The 20,298-nt window shown below is 47.4% G+C and overlaps 1 protein-coding gene across 5 annotated transcripts in view; it reads left to right on the forward strand.

Annotated features, from left to right (window-relative positions):
* Positions 1-20,298, forward strand: part of Lmpt (four and a half LIM domains protein limpet) — a 347,866-nt gene that overhangs the window by 93,054 nt on the left and 234,514 nt on the right. Inside the window, exon 1 of one of the 5 annotated variants that reach the window (XM_077682882.1) lies at positions 2,078-2,243. The exons of 3 other annotated variants lie outside the window; for them this stretch is intronic. In XM_077682882.1, the coding sequence (XP_077539008.1) occupies positions 2,133-2,243 (111 nt within the window). In that variant the 5' untranslated portion in view covers positions 2,078-2,132. Of the gene's footprint in view, positions 1-2,077; positions 2,244-12,723; positions 13,939-20,298 lie in introns of those variants that run through there. One more of the 5 variants, XM_077682880.1, reaches the window with a different exon arrangement.

Genomic DNA, 20,298 nt, shown 5'->3' on the forward strand with positions numbered 1-20,298 from the left:
CTTGCGGCGTGCTGGCAGGTACGCGTCGCTTGCCGACGCTACGAGGTACCGTAATTACCCGATTCTAACGCGCACTTTTTTTCGCGGAAAAATAGGCCGAAAAATCGCATGCGCGTTAGAATCGGATACGAAACCGAAACTGCCGAAACAACGGAAATTTCGTCCCGCCCATCGCCATCGCCATCTCAAGATGGCGCCAAAGCTTTTAGCAACGGTTTTTCGGACGCAGGAAGCATAGGCGTCTAGGCTTTTCTATCGACGTTCACACAAACCGTCAAATCGTTCCACTTGCGCGCTTGATAACAGCAATGGCAGCAGCGGCTCTCTAGAATCCAAAACGAGCGGTCGGCTGAACCGTGCGCCTCTGGAGAAGCTCGCAGGATGGGCGTGCGAGGCGTGGGCCACGATCCCATCGACCATGGTCGAACGTCCGTTATGAAGTATGGCATCGCGAGCGCGCTTTACGGCACCAAGGACGAGATGTTGTGGTCAGCGGAAAGCGACGACGAGTGAGATGAGTGAGATTATTTCGAGAAATAAATCGCCCGTTTTTTAAGTGCGATGCACTTCTTAAGCGACCCTGAACCTGCGTCCACCGGCGATGTCCGCATAGCATACCCACGTGGGGGATTGGCCAGGAATCTCCTCGTCTTCCTTGGCAACGGGGGGAGATGGGCGCGCGCTGCCTGGTCGCTGACATGGCACATACCCACGTGGGGGATTGGCCAGGAATCGGGCGTGAGAAGGGCTAATGCGCCCGCTTAAAGGAGTACTGACACGAAATTTCAAAGCTGAGATCCGCTCTAGCAATCAAGTACAACGACAACACAAATAGGTGTCTGGGAATAAATGCATCTTTCTTTCTTTGTAGTTGTGTGTGTGTGTGTGATCTCTCTTTCGCGAACATTACCGAACCGCGCAAATTCAACTCGTGCATTCGCACTTTCACATTCTTCCCCTCGGGGAAATGCGGGGAATTTTCTCGCATTCGTTTTTCTTGCTCACAAAGTTCCGTGCGCGTTACAATCGGAGGTGCAAGTTTTTTCGGTTTTTTTACCTGGAAAATCGGGTGCGCGTTAGAATCGGGGGCGCGTTAGAATCGGGTAATTACGGTAGTTCTCGAACAGCCGACGCCATTGCGTCCACGGTATGGCGGGCTTTCCCGGTGTCGGTGGAAACGGCGGCGGCGGCGTCAGTGCCATTGAAGAAGATTGCAGTATGTCGTACTTGAGTAGTGACGTGGCGTTCCGCCCGCAGCCGAAAAGGGTTACCTCGTCGCCATTATGTTGTATCCGCCGCCCACAGAGTCACCATACGTGGCAGAGAGATGTAGACGCTACCTCGTACCCACGGAAAAGAGACCCTTTATTCTTGTTACACGATATTTATAACCGGGCTTGCGGTTGCTGATGATGATGCTGGAAATTGGCCACCTTAGCATTGTGCACCACCTGGTGGCATGAACAGAACTACATTACACAACACAACAGTTTACACTGCAGGATATTGCCCAGTGAGCCCTGGCGAGTGATCTGACTTAATACAAGACTTACTCCACGAGACCCAGTGGACTTCAATGACTGGGCTCACAAAATTTCTTCTATAATTCGTCATGAGAGTACGCGGTCATTATCTCCAGGCCGTGTCTAGAGTGCCATCCGACGGTATTATAAGCACTCCACTATATTGACGTCCACCGGCGCTTTGTGACAAAATTGGCGCGTCTGGCACTACATCGCTCTAGATAACGCAAAGCCAGGCTACCTAACCTAAACATAACATAAGATAACCTAACGCACACAAAGAAATAATTGGAAACACTAAAAGTAACCTAAGGCATGAAAATTATAGTTCAATTTTAAGATGAAAAAAAAAAAAACCGGTCTCGAACCACCGTCCTTGGGATCAGGACGCTAAGACGGATCCTCTTCACTACAACGACAGACGCTTCGGCCGGTGCTAGCCTAGCCTTAAATATTCGAATGTCATAGGACGGCACTGTAGACACTGCGTTATCTGTCATTATCATCATCATGGTTGTCGCAGTCAATAGCATGGTTTGTACCATCAGTGCCAAGATCCGGGAGACAGCAGGAGGGCCCGCGGGCGGCTTGGCCAAGCGGCTCAGATACATGACCCATGAAACATCACCGAGCACAAGCCAGGCACCACTCGTTGCCTTGGCTAAGTGCGTGCCTGGCAGACTCCACCGCTTCACCTACACCGAAAGATCATCGTCCCATGTGAATATAACATTTCTATAACCATACTTGCCTTACATGTGATCCACTGCCTAACACCGGTGCATGTTTTTCATTGCACATCATTGATTGATTGTAGGGTTTAACGCGCCGACGCAACGCAGGCGGTGAGGCGTGCCGTATAGTGAAGAAGCAGACAGGACAGCGCTCGTCCTGTCTGGTTCTTTTCTTTGTGGTCCTGTTTTAACGCGCTGTTTGCAAAACCACTCCGTATTCTCGTACACAGGGGCGTTTCTTTCACTGCACACTAATAATTACAAGTAACCACCTACTTATATCGGTACCGTTAGAAAAATGATGGCGTGAACTTCACGCCCCACGTCTTCCATGAACGCGTAGTATAAGCGTATGGCCAAATTTATCAGTATGACCAGTTGCAGCCGATAGATGAGAAAGGACACGTTTTTTACAGCTATCTTTTCGTGGAATTACAAATTTTATTGTAGTCAAGTGTTCTACGACACGTTGCCGGTTGCGGAGTCATACTGCTAAGCGCGAAATTGCAGCAACTGACCAAGTCACTGATAATGATTGTCAACAAGAAACTCGCATGGGTTCTGAAACGTCAAACATTCTATACTTGACTTGGTCAGTGATTGCAATTCTACCCTTCGAATTTTATTGTCCACGACTGTCTTCCAAAGAGACAGGAACAGTAACAACGTGAAGATTCACACGCCATCTGCTACCGTTACGAGTATAGACAAGCCCTCGGCATAAGCCCGTTCATGCCAGCGCGAAAGAGCAGCTAAACAGCCACAACAGCGCCTGAGGCTCGATGAAACGGCGGAGGTCTGGGTGTGGCTGCACAGCAGTCGCTTATGTGCGTGCCTGCGAGGGTGAGGGGAAGAAATTAAAGACGCTGACTGATCGCCGGGCGATCTAGCGTGGGGTGTTCGCGGATAAGGCTGAACCCGGAACGCCGCTAATAACGCCGCAATAGCACCGAAAGAAGGGGCGCGATGCACACCCCTGTCTAAACCCGTTCGGACCACGCACCGACTGTCGCGGGAAGGGAAGAATAGGGCGTGGCTCAGGCGAGGAGCTGAACTAGGTACTCGTGTATTGCTGTTTTCATCTTTGTAGTTTTGTTTTGGTTGCACTTTGATATATATTTTTGTGGGAAGCTTCACATTGATGCTGTTAATTGGGCCGATCCCCCGAGAAAGGTGTTAACTCCTTCCTCTTCTTCTTCTATCTCTCCCCCTCCCTCTCACCCTTTGTTATTCTCCATCTTCTAAAGTAATGTCGTTTGTACATGGCCTTCAGTTTAGCTACGCGCTACTTCCGTCGGAGCCAGTGGTTGTTTATATTTAAAGAAATTAAGGGACAACCTGAAGCGGTACGGTGCGCATTCAATCTTCCTTTGTTCCATTTGCGCCACCTATCGGCTTCAAACAAACCTATATTCTGCTCCGTAACGTGTGGGCCTTATACTCAGCACAAATTCTTTCTTGCTCGGCGTTGTCCAATACAGTACCCTACCGATTTTTCGGTCCTGGAGGGGAACTAAAAAAATAGTCCGAACGAAAGAGCAGTCCGAAAATTTCGCAAGTCGCAAAAACGAACTTTATTTCATTTAAACAGGGCTGAAGCCATTAATGGTTCATTGCCTTAAATTCCTCCTTCATGTGAGAACGTCTGCTTGCATTTCTGCAAGCGTCACGTTTTTTTTTTTTTTTTCGTAATCGTTGGATAACAGCGCCAAAGCGTTGGCAATGTCTTGCTTTGGCGGTTGCGGACGGTCGGTAGTGTCTTCTTCGGCGTCAGAGTCGCTTCGCGGCAGCGTGGTCACTTCGAACACGATCTCGTCGTCCGTTAGCTCGGCGCACAACAGTATGTTGCTGTTCCCTGCAGCAAACTCTTGAAATGTCGCGAAAGATCAAAGTTGGTTACACGCACGGGAGTCAAGCCGATCCCTATCCAATCCGAAGCTAGCCAGGCGGTTAGGATTCAAAATGGTGTCGTCCTGGAGTCGCACCGGGGCTCTGTCGCGGAAAATTTTGCCTGAAAAATCGAACGTCTGGCTTTACTTTGTCCGACATATCCGTTGTTCATATACATTACCACTCTGGGACAGCTGGTGATGCCTCGGGAAAGTCCGGAATATCCAGCAAGTCCAAATTTTTGGAGTCCCAAAAAAACGATCGGCTACTGTACTTCTCGGCGGGTACGTGCTACTCTGAGGGCATGTCCCCCTCTGCTGGACTTCATAGCACGCGCACAGGTTTGTGGTGGCCAACCTTTCTAGTGCCTGCACAGTAATAAAACCAACCGTTTTCTCTCTCTTTGTATGCACATTTCGTGCCTTTAAAAAACGCTGTTGATGCCGTGAGGAAACAGCTTCGACCCTTGGGCGGAATTCTCAGTTTTGTTCATTTCATGTCCGTTTCAAAGTATCCACTTGGAGCGAGCGCTGATTGGCTGAAAGCAGACGACCAGATGCGACGCAGCACATCCATTGGTCAGGGGCCTCGCAGGTGGAACAACGTCACGACTGAAACGGACGCGAAACGGACATTTCATTCAAAACGAACACAGCTCAGAATTTCGTTCCCTGGGCATTCTCTGCAAACCAGTTCTCTAGCCCTGGCAGTTTCCCTAAATAAATAAATAAATAAATAATTAAATAAATAAAAATGCCCCCCCCCCCTTAATATAGCGAGAGAAAGGTTCGGGTGAGCTGTATGGGTAGGAAATAAGAAGGGAAGTACTAGGTGGCGATACAATATCCCGGAAAGTCGCTTTTGCCGATTTGGGTAGGTGAAGGGGGTTGGTGGTTTGAAGGGTCAATGAAGACAAAACACAACTTCGTGTAGTTTGATAGAACTAGCTTTCTGTAAACTCGCTTAGCTTCGTTACAGCCACAAAAGACGTTTTTATAACCGAAAAAACGCAGAAACATCGAAGAAAAACTTTCAAATTTCGCTCTTCCTCTACTGGGACGCAATTTGGGCAGGGATGACGTAGTTTCGCCAGCACTAAAACCATTTTAACAGCATAACTGTTCAAGCTTGAGCTTTGTTCGTCTGCGTTCGCAGAAAAAAAAAAAGCGAGCGCACGTGAGCATGCGCCTCGTGCGGAGCACTCGGTGTCGTCCAAGCTTGCGCGTCGGCTTGCGCCCCATGAGGAGCTCGCAAAAATACCAAGACCTCGGCTCAGCGTTCATAGCGTGATCTCTCGCACGCTCTTCTCTTCGCCAGTTCACGGGCGTTCGCGACTAATGTGGGGAGCACTGAGCAGTTATAACGCTACCGATGCCGAGTTCGTGAATCCCGTTGCCACCTCTTCTTGCGCATGCTAACGCGGTCCACTTTGGGAGAGATGTGAAAGCTTGCGGAAAAAACAAGCTAGGGCTGCCAGTCATGCAGAGTTTTCATCGGCAAGTTCGGAAATCCATTATGAGGTGCAACAGCCGGGTCTGCGAAAAAGGAAGAGGGGCTGCCAACTCTGCTGTTTCTCCAGCCATGCACCCCTAGTGCAAGCTAAGCCAATTTTTTTTCTCAGTGTGTAAAAACTGCCCTTTAGCATTTTTAGCTAATGTTATGCTAGCTGTGTGACTGTTTTTTGGAGCTGTGGTATGGCAGGAGGGCAGCTCCGGAGACATCGTTGTGGAAAGAAGCCCCCAGTATGTGGAGCGTGGCTAATTCTGGAACGGGGGTATGGGGTAGACCTAGGTGGCAGTGATATTCCGTACTGGGGAAAAAATTCCCATTTTTAGGTTCAGAAATACCCGATGTCTTGGATTTGTGCCCTAAGGTTTCTCAAAATTCCCTGCAGATTTCCCTGCATTTTCTTTTTGCAGATGATGGATTTTTACTTGAATTCTTGTTCGGTTTTGGACGTGACCCAACGCCACTTATGTGTACTTTAGTTAGCTTTCCGGACGCGGACGCCGTTCAGAGAATCAGTTTCAAGGCGAACTAAATTCCACTTATAAAAGAAGGAAACGTGGTGCGAACTAGACGTGGACGAAGAAGACAAGGTACCACAAAAAACAGGCGCCATTGTCGTACCTTGTCTTCTTCGTCCACGTCTAGTTTGAGCCACGTTTTCTTCTTTAAGTAGGTACCAACAAGCACAGCAACAAGTTTTGTTAAGTCATAAATTCCACTACATTTGCCGCTCATTTTGCCACTACATTTGAATTACACACCTGTTACCAAACAGCATGCTTATTTGCACGCTAAAGCTCAAAGTTAAAAATGTCCGTACGAAAAAAACGGGACATTGTTGGGGAATCAAGCTATATTTAGCTCAGCGCCAGTACTGTTGGCGCCATCTCTTGTTGAAAACACGCGGACTAAAGCGCACCTGAAATACATTTTCGTATATTGCGCAGAAATACATGCGAAAAGGCTTCAGCCCTTAAGGCACCGCGCTTCACGCTTTACTAGACCATTCTCATGGAGTATTCTTTCCTCAATGCTTCCTCCTGTTTCATCAACTGGATTGGAAGCGGACTTGGAGGCTTGTGGCTTGCGCGGACACGACTGCGGATATTTGAACATAAATCCGACGAAGTGTTAAGGGAAATTTTTATAAGAAAACACAGTAATAAATGATGCGAGGATTGGTTTACTGACATTATTCTTCCTTTTTAACAACTCCTCGACTCCTAAAATATCCTGCATCTACTAAACACTTCCTTTTTCCCTTTTGGCCAAAATAACTGCCGGAAATTCCCCGAGAAATAGAAAAATCCCCGCAAGGAATATCACTGGTTGGTCTTTCGCCTTTTGTGTGGGCATAGAGGATCAGTAGCAGATTTGTTAGGTTTCGCTGTGAGCCCTGTTGGTTGAAGGTAAGCGACGTGTTCTGAATGTCTTGCTGGAGAGGAACTTGCTGCTCTCCGCTCGAGCCATGTGAGGTTCATGTGGTTAAGTTATCCGTGTAAAGTGTGTGATGGAGGCCAGGTTATTGTCTAATTAGGTTGGAAGTTGGTGGAATGCGATATTAAATAGTAGGAGTGAAATTACAGATCCTCGCGGGTTGCAGTTAACTCGTATGCGGAAGGTTGGAGATTGGAGGGGTCCGAGTCACGACGTGTCGGTGCGGTTTCCCTGCGACGTTTTGACGAAGTCTACGCCTTTTCTCTAGCTTGAATTTGAAGCTTCGACGTCAATAAAAAAATCTGGGCAAACGACCTCTCTTGCGTCTTCCCCTTGGCTTATTTTTCCTGAAATCCAACTATCAACTCACCTCTCAACACCCCGTGCTCCTAGAATATGTCGATATAAGATTTTTGCGTACGGATGCAGGATGTGCTAAAACGTCCCGAATGACGTTTTAAAGACATTTAGATGATTTTGAATGGATGTGTAGCAAAAAGGTGTCGAGACGGTTAGGAGAAGCTACGTAATCGCTTCGAGACTACTGGCATAAGCGTCTTGGTCTGGGATGGTTTTTTGCATACGAAGATTGGATTTCGTATAGTCCTCTCGTTTCTTCGGTATCATCTTAAATAAAAATAATTATCGCAGTCATTTTGCATCATAGCCAGGGTCAGCCACCTTGTTCAATCCAACCCTCCAATCCAATCCAACCTTAAATCCAACACTCCAACTCAAAAATTGAGGGTGGTATACACCTTGGACTAACACACTTTTAAATAATTCTAGTCAGAATAATCAGGAAAAGGTCGATTAAGGTGCACGAGGTAATTATGTAAAAAACAAATAATATGTTTGCTATAAGGTGGAGGCATAGTCACAAATGGCGGAGTGCGCTGTTGCCAAAGGGGATCAATGCAGTGAGAGATTAACATTCGCATTCTACTCAGCAGTTCCACATTTTAACAGCTTTATCCGCACAGGTGGCACAGCAGGCGCAAGAGCAGATCAATAGTATCCAACAAGAGAAGCTTTAGAAATTCAGAGACATGCATGCATTTACAAAAATCCCGGGCCATCTTCACTAACGTCAAACGGAAGGAGGGGGGGGGGGGGCAAATCATGCCCATGCAGTGTATAAGTGTATTCTTGGCGCATTGGCGTTTTTGCCAACGGAGATGAAATCTCCTGGGGTAGAGGTATACAGCTTTGCTGTGAAAGTCTCTTGTCTTTGAAGCACGAACAGTTCTAGCGCGAGCCGTAAACGATGGTGGCAATGTTTTTTAGTACGCGATAGAAGCGTTCCAGCGCGAGTTGTAAACGACTGTCCGGGTGTTTTAGTACCGTGACTACATGAGACTGCGGTTACGACGACGACATGAGACGCCGGCAAACCGAGCCCCTAAGAGGCTTCGCCCCTAAAACTAATACTACATTCAGAGTAAGAGGGGGAGTGGGCGCACATGCGCTTTATTGATGGTATTTCTCGTGACGTCATAGTTCAGAGATTTATATATTTATTTAAAGACGTTGACGGCCGATGCCGAAATGGCATTAGTTAGGAGGGGATACATTAACGTGGTTAAAATCGCGTCAGTAAAACAGCTTGTCAGGGAACAATATTAATAACAAAGTGACCAATGACACAAGCAACAATATAATAACACAGTGACTAAGAATACTCTGACCAGTCAATGGTAACATGTGAAACATGTTACAAAAAATAGTAATATGCATGGTCGACGCATGTAATACGCGTTAAATGTCAACGGTGGCTTCAAATCATTGTCCGCTTCCAAGTAAGTTATACCCGTGCTACGTGAGCTTTTCGAAGGCCTCGAGTCGAATGTCATTTGACTCAAATGACGCCCTTGAGATGCTACACGGCGTTTTTCAAAGGCATTTGGTTAAAATGTCATTTGAATCAAAAGGAGCACGGAAGCTGACCTTTGAGAATCTCAAAGGCCTTTGAAACGCGAACGGTTGTACCCTCGGGCGCAGTTTCTGCATGCCGTAATAACAAAAACAATTATTTACGAGTAAATCTAGGTGTCTAAAGTACACGACCTCCATAATTTGTCCCTTCTTTTTGTTAACTGTCAGTCGGTCTACGATTACAAGGTAACTTGGTAGTCTCAGCATCACGGTACTGAAAAAAAAAAATACTGGCTGCCTTGTGCATATTTTGGCCACGTCTGTAGGTTGTTATCATTTTGATCACTAGTAAGAGTTATTTTGCTCATTTTAACTCTAAAATTAAATTTTTGCCAAGGACGAGACATGGCAGCAGTGGCGACACCAAAACATGGCGGGCGAACTCGGAAGCTTTCAACTGCCTTTGAGAATGGTCGTGTAGATCGGCAGAACTCCTTGCAGTTCGAATGGCATTTGAAATTTCGAAGGTCATTCGACTAAACTGTCATTTCAAACGCTCGTGTAGCACAGGTATAAAGTAAGGTAGATTGTAAACGGAATGGGTATGTAACAGAGACGATGTCTGTGGGTAGAGCATTGTGTCGTTTATTGACAACAAAACAAATGAAAATTGGTATTTCTTGGTGCGTGAGTGTACTGGATTAACCTTAGGCACATGGTCAAAGCTAGCAGAACCGTAAGGAGCCGGGTGAATGAACGTTCGGGAAAAGGACGTGGCACTGTGGTATGAACTGTCAAAAAAAGATAGGCGGGACAGCTTTATACGCGTGGCAAATGGTGGAAGGTTCAGAGCATGCTTCAGAAAAATACACTTTGGTTGCGAGAATAACAGAACATAGATAGAGCTGCTTTTTTTTTTTTCAAGTATATTTTAGAAATTGCTAGGAGTCATCAGTACCTTCAAGTGACATACTTTTATGAAACGAACCGTGGAGGCAAGGAGGGAACATAAATGCGCGGTGTCATTATGGAAATCAGCGTGATTTAGGGACGGAGCTTGGAGACGCCAGCTAAGGCGGTAGTTGGGGGGCAGTAGTAGTAGTAGAACTTTCAGTGAGAAAAGAAGACGGGGGGGGGGGGGGGGCTGTTGATGGGGGTGATATATTGGGAGGGAGCTCATAATTGGGCTCCGACGTCCAAAAATCGATATACATCATCTCCCATATTGGCTATTTGGATCAGGCGTAGCTGATCTTAAATATTTCATTACGAAATTCGAACATTATGAAAACCGTCTAAACGGACAAAGGAACTTGTCCAGTAGACGAGCGCCATGCTAGCCGTAACAGAATTAAAGGGACTTAGCAAGCTTGCATGACGATTGAATTGCATGACGATGGTAATTCGGCTGGGCGAAAAAAAACAGAAGCCTGAATAAAATGACTCCAAAATAGCAGTACTACTCGAACACCTCCTAGCCGAACTGAAGGAGCTTGCTCTGGCGCAGATCGTGGTAGGCTAGCGCCACCTGCCGGGAGTGGCACGAAACTGGTTTCCGCGCCGGCAGGCCGGCAGACGCGCAAACGGTACAAAACGCCGGCGCCCTGCACGCGGGCTCTCCCGCAACGCGGAGCGGCCCTTCCCCGCCCGACAACCACCTTGCCGATCCGGAATCCGTTTGCCCCTCTTTTTCTGCTCCGGCTTTTATCCTTTGCTTGCTACTGGTTGCCGCCGCCGACCAGTGCCGCGTCGCGCGGTGGGGCGCACTGCCGTCTGCCACTCTTTCTTCTCTTATTTCTTGTTGTTTCGTGGCCTTGCCCTCCACTGCTGCGGCCGCACATCACTTTTTCACGGCGCGCGCTAGCTGACTTTTTTTTCTTCCCCGCGTGCGCGTAGTACCAGGCGTAGTCTCTTCAGTCTCTCCCCGCCACGGCTCGTCGTTCGTTTCCCCTCCCCCTCTCTCGTCACACCGCCCTCTCTCTGTAGAGAGAGAACCCTGTAGCCGTCGTGGCTTCTTTCGTCCGACGGTCATATCGGTTTGTTGGCCCGTGCTTAGCAGTTGCGTCCCATCCCGATGTGGTCGTCGTCGCTGTGGCCGAATATCCGGCGTGCCTTACCTACCAGCTCATGAACGTCGTGACCATTTTCGTCGCGTACCTCCGACACCACATTTTGTTCAATTATTCGTGTTGTTGTTCCCCTCCCGCTACCTGTCCTACCGAAACAACCAGCGGCTGTGCGGTGCGCGATAGGTGCTTTGTGCGAGAGCATCGCCGGAGGCCCACACCCATCTGCTGCGTGTGCACTGTGTAAAGACCATCGCCAGCACCTGTTGTCCTGTGTGAGCTTCTAGTGGCCGCAGCCCAAGTTATCGTGCTCTCTAGAGACAACGAGAAGAAAAAGGATACCACGTCTGTTTACATCCTGGTACCCCGCCAGCATCGCACCGGCGCGAATCCTTTCCACGTGTTTCTTGTTGCAGTTGCTAGCGTGGGTGTGTTTAGCTGCACCATGTTCGATGTTATGTCTAACCGCCCTTTCGTTTGAGTGAGGGCTGTTCCCGCCGTTTAAACCCCGAGGGAACAGGTCCAGGCGCCGTTCTTGTTGCGCGCTAATCGACGTCACACCTTTCCATCGAGACCTGTGGTTGTCTTCTACCCTTGAACGAGATCGGATATTTTTGTTTCGCTAGGCGAGTTGATGCCGCGTCGGGTTCACTGACGCCTCTGAACGCCGCCCAATACGACGGAGCAGGGAAGTTGCACCGTTTACAAAAGCTTGACCACCGCTTGTCGACGAAAGGGGTTTTCTTTCGTTGACCGGGCAGTCCTTCGCACTGGACAACAGTGTAGCCGGTAACGCAGCGTGGATGCCAGCAGTTCCTTGCACGGCTACTTTGTGGCGCGTGTCAAATATACTTTGGCCGTATTTTGCCTCAACGGTTGTGGTTCCTATTAGTGCTGCAGTCAACCTGGACGGGCTCAGAGTGCACTGTCTTTTCTGTTAGTATACCAGTGGGTATTCACCTCTTAGAGGAATCTATTTTTGCTTCTTGCCTAAATTTATTCCACCACTTCTGTCGAGTGTGGGTACTGTCTATTGGAATGTGTACTCACGCTACCTGTCATTTCACGAATTGAACGAGCTTAGACCTGCGCTACCAGAACCAGAGCTCAGAAACGGCCATTTTCCCAGTGTGGCGCACGTTAGGAGATAAGCACTGCCTCTGCGCATTTCTGTGAGAGGGACGTTGATTGCAACAGTCTGATCTGGATTGAGACGAGCGCTTATCGGGTGGCGTTGGGAATGAGTTTTCAAGACTTTCCCAACCAGTAGTGTAGAAGAGTAAAAAGGGGAACTACTCTCTATTTCAATCTCCTATCTTTGCCCGTAGAACCACGGGAAAGAAAGTACTTAACAATTAAGGACAGCCGTGTGCACCGCTAGTTGTCGAGACCTCATATTTAATTTATGGTTCAATGTTCACGCTTTGTCTGGATTTGTAGGGTATAGAGTAGGAATAACAAAAGGCACACAATGGAGCGGCTGTTGCATTCCAGACCACCCCCAAGTCATTGTACCCTGCTGTGAAAGGATGAATATCTTGGCGGGTGGTTTGCACGGCATGTGTTAATCCATTTGGCTTACTCGGAGGTGCGTCTATCCTAATTTAACTTTGAGTGCGCGAGTTGGCTTGCGGTGGATATAGCCACTTCAAAATCACTCCACTGGTTCATATCGTACAAAACAGACAGAAAAAAAGGAGCACCATGTCCCGTGCAGCCAGCTCTTCGTCCGGAGAGACCAAGTCCTTCTGGCGACGCCCAAGATTGTCGTCTCAGTGCAACGCGAGTAGTGCAAACCGCTTCGCAGGACCAACCATACGCGTTGCTGCGCCATCCTCTCAAATGCAGCCTCTAACGAACCGAAGGCTGTCGTCGTCGCCTCAGCAGCAAAGCTCTGACGAGGAGGATGAGGAGCTCCGCTCTTTTCTCACCATCCGAGAACCGATCCCTCGCCACAGTGCAGGAGCGCGCCGTGGTAGAGACGAATCGCCGTCTTCGCCTGCCAGCTCGTTCGATTCGACGCGACTCTCACCGTGGTCGACGCCCACATCTCCACGTTGGTCCGGTTCCACCACGCCACCAGGTTCCTCTAGTCTTGAGGGCCACTCTCCAGGGTTGTCTACGTCATTGTCGTCGTCTCCTTTTTCCGATGCCAGTGTCGTCGTGTCTTCAGACCCGCGAAAGACCTCCCGTGATGGGGGCCCCTTTGCCAAATGTGTTTCTTCGTCTGCTTCCACTTCATCATCTCCTGGCTGCAGAGTGAGTCTTAACGGTGATCAACCGCCACCACCGTGCAACATCTGGGCAGGTGGCTTCAAGTGGCAAGATCCGCCCGGAGCTGCACACGCCAAGAATCGAGACGAGTGCCTTCAGATATCAGACTTTTGGAAGTACCACCACCGCCGGAGCAGCGATGTTAGCTCCGACGCGGACTCTCGAAGAGGAGACGATATTGATTCCTCTTTCGATGGAACCCGAAGGGCATCATCATTTGATGCCCTGGAACTCGACAGCGACGACAGCTTCGTCGACGCTGTGCGTGGTGCGAGGCCTAAGATAAGCCTGCCCGTTCCCAAGCATTCTCCTCCTAAGAATAACTTTCCAGAGCCTCAGCAACCGTCGTATCCCGGTCGCTCAAGGCAAGACAGTAAAGAACCCTGCTGCCATTGCAAGCCGTCGCCAAACCTGATGCCTCTTGAATGTTGTGAACAGGATGCGAGGGGCCAAGGGGATGAACCTCTGGGCAGTGGCGTTGGTTCAAGGAAGGGCCTCAACTGGCCCTGCACCTTGCAGCCTCCGACTCAACGCTGCGAGGACTGCCTCTATTCGGTGCCATTGTCTACTGGTATACAGTGGGTGCAGGCGTCGTGCGGCAAGTTTCCATGGAATCGACGCCGAGGATCGGTGGGTGGCTCTTCTATCGTTTGCTTTTCTTCGGGCGTAGGGATCAATGCAGTTTAAGCGGCACGTGTTACTGGTTAGTAACGTTTGAAATCTGGGTTTGTTGGTGCGAAAATTTGTTAATTGTTCACGTGGAGTGAACCGCACTAAAAAAGGACTTAATACTCCTCTCGCATGGAATACAATGGGGCTGGTGTAACGCCGTAACTGCCGTGACCATGCAGAATTGCGTAAAAGTCACACTAATGAAAACATGTGCCTTGCTAAGCATGCTTTGCTTGCGCAAGGGTTGATTGAGGATTGTAGCGATGGGACGTCCTGTATACATAGGCAGTCTCGTATAATGAGAAAGCCGACAGTTGGAATGACGACTTTACGAGAGATGGGTAATGATGGTACCCCAACGTAAAGCTGACGGGATCTCGTTTTAGGCCCTCTTGTCGCTATGAGAGATAACCGAACTTATATGGGTGCGCTTGGTCCGTAAATGTATATAAAAGGCCTCCTGCTTGCTTGCTGCTGGCTGCTTGGGGCCCTGCTTGCAAATGTCTTGCCTATGCGTAGAACAGCAGCCGATAGTTTGGTGCTCTCAACGTCGGCGCGACAGGCAGGAGAATTCTGCATTCAAAATGCGACTGTTGATCATTGCCCATTGCTGAATATTGGCAAACTTGGGTATGTTTGAGGCGTGAGAATGATTTAGAAATGTGAAGGATGCCTGTCGAACGCAGGGCACCAGTGGCGTTATTTGAATACTTAGACGAGATCGGTGTCACTGAACTGATTTGACATACTACGGAGATCGTGATGTTCATCGAACTTTTTCCGCAAACTCAACGATGTGTGTTTTTTCTTACTTCTTTTCTCCTCGTTCTTCCGCCCTGTTATCTATAGGGCTTTTTCTACCCTCCTCTACCCATTCCCCGCCGAGTAGCATGTCAGTGTAGAGATTCTGGCAAACCTCTCGGATTTCTTCTTTAACAAAGAGCTTTCTCTCTCTCTTTCTCTTATGTATGTGCCGTCGCGATTGAGTTTCACGTACTGGCCGATTTATGGCGAGGAAAATAGACTTAGCATCACATTCACCCCATGCTTAACCTGCGCAAGAAGATTGTGACACTTGAATCGCACTCGAATTACCAGACTACCATTGCAAAAACTGCGTTGACTGCCCTACTCACCCACTCGCGGGCCATACCGTAATGTACCGGAATCTCCTGCCCTTTCCCGAAGACAATGTGTAGCCGCCCGTGCTATACACTTTTAACTTCATGGCTGTTAGAATGCTACTGCTTTGTGAAAGTTCCTATTGGTCAGGTGGACTTATTTAACCGCACTCTTCAGCGTTGTCGCAACAATTCGGGTTGCAAGTCCATGTACGAGCGTACTTGCATTTTAAGATTAGGTGGCAGGAATAGTTATGTTTTGTACCCTCCCGCTAGACAGCATGAAAGTTTGTATTGTTTTGACAGACCGCTCACTCTTATCGAAATGCGAATAACATTCGCCGATATGTGGCTACTACCCATGAAACCATGACGTTTTATTACGAACACCCTGAAAGGAAGCAATACGGCGTTTAAATTATTTTAACCGGTTCCCGTTTTGTTGGTAAGAACATTGGCTATCATTTCTTAGCGAGATGCACTCTAAACACTCAATAGTACTGTTAAAAAGTAGCTACGATAGGTATTCTCATGCATCTAATTTGTTAGCGAACGGATAATGACATGGTAGGGGACAGAAATGACAGCCACTTGCGCTGAAAATATTGCTTACCGAATTTCTGAGTATGACAGTTTGCAAAATGCAGATCCGTATTGGCTTTCAGTTCGATCCAAAGCTCACTCAGCCGTGGCTATACAACGCCTGCAACATTTAGCCAAGCATGAAATGCATCCTAGATCTCCTTCTTATTACAATCGGTGTTCTATAAACAGGTATTATTTTGTAATGATATAGGTTCAGATTCTTGTTGGAAAAGGCCCCATACTACATGTCGTTGGGGTTTGGTGGCATGGATTGCAATCTCTGCGATACGAATGAACAGCTGGGCGAGATATGTATTGAAGTAAGCGAACCTCAATACATAAATACGACAGAATAAGGCTGAGTAAAATCTATGGGAATCGCCGCCGTTTGGTCTGGCATACATATAACTTAGAAAACAGGGATTCCTACACAAATACACTGCATTTTTCTTTCAACACAAGTTAAAAGGAATAAGCGCGCTAGATATTTCTTTACTTCCGCCAGCACCTTTCTGTGATCGGGTGCACGGATGACGATTACAGCATCAACCGAAAGGAAGTTCTGAAGTGCAAAACTCGTTCGATAATTAATGAAATTCATGTAATGTTTGCTCATCCACGTGAATGAGTACACAGAAAGCTGAAAAAAGTGTTCATGCCCTCATTTTCGTACTTCCCTGATTCAACATCAATAGGCCAAGCTTGTTAGTAGTGCTCGCAGCCCGTACAAAGTACCACGTCGGTGGCGCAGTTCAAAAGATTGCGTGCACGTGAGGTGGTGTCGTTAAAAACGGTTACGTGTTGAATAGATAAGTGCATCCTGTTTAACTCTGGAATCATCCGTAGGAGCCGTTCAGGAGCAGAACAAGGAGGTCACCCGCCGGACTTAAAGCTGCCCTCTTTCAATGATGTCACATACACGTGCGTTCCGGAAAACCACAGCCGGTCGCGCTCATCCCTCTTTTATTGCTCCTACGCCGTGTTATCTCCTCACATCTCGTGGAAAGCCTCGCTCTCATCCTGTTTTTACAAGCTCGGAGGTGGCCTTGATCTTAAATGAGAGGCAATGAAATTCCCATGCACCTATGAATTGAGAATGGGAAAGTTTTAAGGTCCAGTAGAACGCTCCTGAGTGCTACTCCGAGTTTTGCGATGCGAATAATGTTTGCTCTTAGCTGTTTTGACTGCGTTTGTCCGTTCCCTTAATTCATCTATGGTTCACTGGCGTGGGCGGCCAAAGAGAGCGGGCGCCACCACTCCCTGCTGTAGCTACCGCACACTCTCCCTTCCTCTCTCTCTGCGCATGCCCAGGCGTTGGAACGCGCTATGTAAGGCTCCATTACTTTGTGCTTTAGCTTAGAAGCCGTCTCGCTGTTTACAGACGCCGCCACAGCCGAAACTGTCCCTCTTACTGACTTGACGGGCTATGTAAGCTTTTAGCTTTAAAGGGACTCTGCAACACTTACGATAAATGATTTCACTCTTTTCTTCACGTCTGGAAGCACTGCGAAAGCTATAGTTATCGCCAGCACTAAGCGGCACTGCATGATTTACTCGTCGCAGCAGATGCGCCTTCCGTTTCTGCTTTGCTTTTGTGGCTTTCTTTAAGTTTCTATCCAATGCGTTTGTTGCTGCAATTGAAAGAAAGCCAGCCAACAGCCGCTACATTGCTGTAATGGCGTGATTCAACGCTGGAACAACGCCAAGACCGGAAAAGAGACGAGAATCTTTTGAGCAAGTTTCTAAGTTATGTGATGGGCATACAGCGAAAATTTCTGGCTGAGGTACTTTCAGAACCTTTATTCTAAGTACTGGTTGTGGTTGTTGACTGTGTTATGAAAGCATTAAAGATTTTGAAAAGTGCTGAAGAGTATGTTGCAGGGTACTCGTAAAGAATGAAAAATAGTAAAAAAAAAACGTCTCTGTTAGAATCTGGAAGACGATTACGAAAGTCTCTGCAGGGACGTGGGTGCTTTATTATCCTTATCGGAGACGACATGCGTTCATACGCCATGGATTTCGATTGTTAAAGGGTAAATGTCCAGCAGATTCGCTCCGGCGTTTTGTTACCACTTACAATCGTGGCGTATGTGGCTTTATTACCCCAAATAATAGTGGGTAAGTGGTGAAATTTTGTATTTGAACAGAAATCTAGGAAAGAAAGAATCTACGTCCAACAAGATGCATTGCTTCAGACGCTATTTAAAAGGATTCATGTGTGTATACCCCTCTATAAAGCAACACCGAGCATCCCGAAGATATTTAAAATCCCACATGGGGTGTTCAGTACATTTAACAAATACACATTGCCTTCACTCTGACAATGCACTTCAAGCGAGATGCTTCATACGAAACTTCAAAAAATTCAGGTGTGTATTATCATCTACAAAAGCAACAGCGAGGATCCATGTATCCGCTTAGAATAGTGCATGGGTTCTAAAAAGTAGTTGCTACTAAATACCTATTACTCGCTAGTGGGGCTACGTTCACGTACACGCGATAGTCAAGGTTTTGGAGCATTCTCAGAAGTCATGGTGGTCGAGCGGGAGTCCGCGCAGGAGCAGTGACGGTTAGCGGAGCTTGCTCAAGTTTGTAATTGATGCTCCACGGTCTGTCCCGAAAAAAATTTAACCGATCTGAATAACAATGTGGACGAAGAGGATAGATGCAGTTGTACTAGGAACAGTCCTTGAAACTTAAAGGACGTTTTGTCACGAGCACAGGTCCTGGCGAACAGGTCCTGGCGAACAGTGCAGAAAGACGCGCTAATCATGAGCGTGTGTTTAGCACACAGCGTCATTATCATAAATGAATCTATCGAAGACTGATATTCGCGGCAGATCGATGGTTCCAGGCCTCATTTCCAGACTTCATCGGGACATCGAAAGTGAAGACCCAATAAGTCTCCAGATTTCAGTCATGTCTTCAGACTTGGATCCTCAGTGGGTCTCCAGAGTTCAGTGGGTCTCCAGACTTCATTGGGTCTTCGGAGTTCATTGGGTCTCCAGATTTCATTTGGTCTTTATTGGGCCTTTAGAGTTAATTGGATCTCCAAAATTCATTTGGTTTTTTATTGGGTTTTCAGAGTTAATTGGGTCTCCAAACTTCATTGGGTCTTCATTGGGGCTTGCTAGTTCTCGAGCCTGGTTGCTTATTTTGCTCTGAAGCTCGAGGTCTGAGCTGGCGAGAGATGCCTCCTAAAGCTCTTATTTCTCGCGCGATGTTGCAATGCCTGGTTATGTGTCAGTAGGTAGACATGTACGGATGGTACAGCATGGTATAAAATCTCTTTATCGCCGCAATAGGGGCATGATCTTTATATTGTTGTGGATACATTAAGCTGAGAAATCCACACCTATTCACATCTACATAAAACACACGGCATGGAACTAGCACGAGAAACAAAAGACGATAAATCTCGATTACGATTTCTTTCGCTAGTGATACATAAGGTATCCTTTCAGGGCAATGATCAGTCACGTCGCAATGCCCTGAAAAAAAAAAAAGAACCAAAAAGGAAATTCAAGCACAACAGGAAGATGTCAAATACGCCGGTGTAAGTGGAAGGTTTGTAAATTGGTCGTTGCAACTTCGCCAGCGTAACTTCAGCCTGTTTCACGATGCGGATAAATCATTGAAGGGTAGTAGTAGACCAGAAACCGTTGCGTGTAAATTACATTATAGAAGAATCTCTAAATGAATTTTAATTAATGATCTTTTTAAAGTGGATGAATGGAAAAGATAATAAAAATGGTCAAATGGCCAGCGAAATAATTAAATTGACTCCACTTAAAAGGTAATTTTAATTATTTGGTATGACACTCTCGTGCCAGGCAATGCCAGGAGTAGTTGTACAGGATGCTGTCATGCGGAATTTGAGAGGAGGCAAGGCAAAACTACTAAAAACAAGCAAACCAAGCTTGCAGCGGGTTCGGGGCAGGACGCAAAAGTTCAGTTATAATACGTCAACAAACATTTTTAACAGACTAGGGTGCGCTAGCACACATGCAATAAACTAACTCCTAACTGCGGTAAACTCGGATTAAGGTAAGCGAGGAAAAAAAATCGAAAAGCGGAGAACGTAACGTATTGAGAAACGCGAGAAAACGAAAGGGCCAATATTGAGGGAGAGGAATTCCCAGCGACATCTAGCCCAACAGGTAGACACTGAAAGAGGGCTACGGGGTATTCTCGACCATTTTTCAGAGTAGCGAAAATTAATCGGTTTGGACGGTCACGCAAGCTTTTTTTTAGGCGTTCCATGCTAGCGTTGGCCGTGTTATCCGGTAGTTAACCCTTCCCGTCAGCTGGCACTGCATTTATATGAATGCGACTGTGCTGCGACATTCGCGCTCACACTACTGAGAAGCTGCAGACAGAGAGAAAACAGAAGGAAGGCACAGTTCCTGACTATGCCAGTTGTGAAAGAAGGTGGTTGAGCCGGAATGCCGCTTTAGAGCCTTACCAACAAAAGCGACTTATCTGGAAGGAGCGCAAAATTGATTAATGTTTTCAGATAGGCGCACTTTTAGTTGTCTAGTTCCTTTATTAATCGCGGGTTTATTTATAAGTCGCAGGTTTCTTATGATCGATGATGTTCGTGACGATAGTC

This window comes from Haemaphysalis longicornis, unplaced genomic scaffold (assembly GCF_048455015.1).
Source record: "Haemaphysalis longicornis isolate Haplotype H1 unplaced genomic scaffold, Haemaphysalis longicornis Haplotype H1 scaffold_9, whole genome shotgun sequence".
Taxonomy (NCBI): domain Eukaryota; kingdom Metazoa; phylum Arthropoda; class Arachnida; order Ixodida; family Ixodidae; genus Haemaphysalis; species Haemaphysalis longicornis.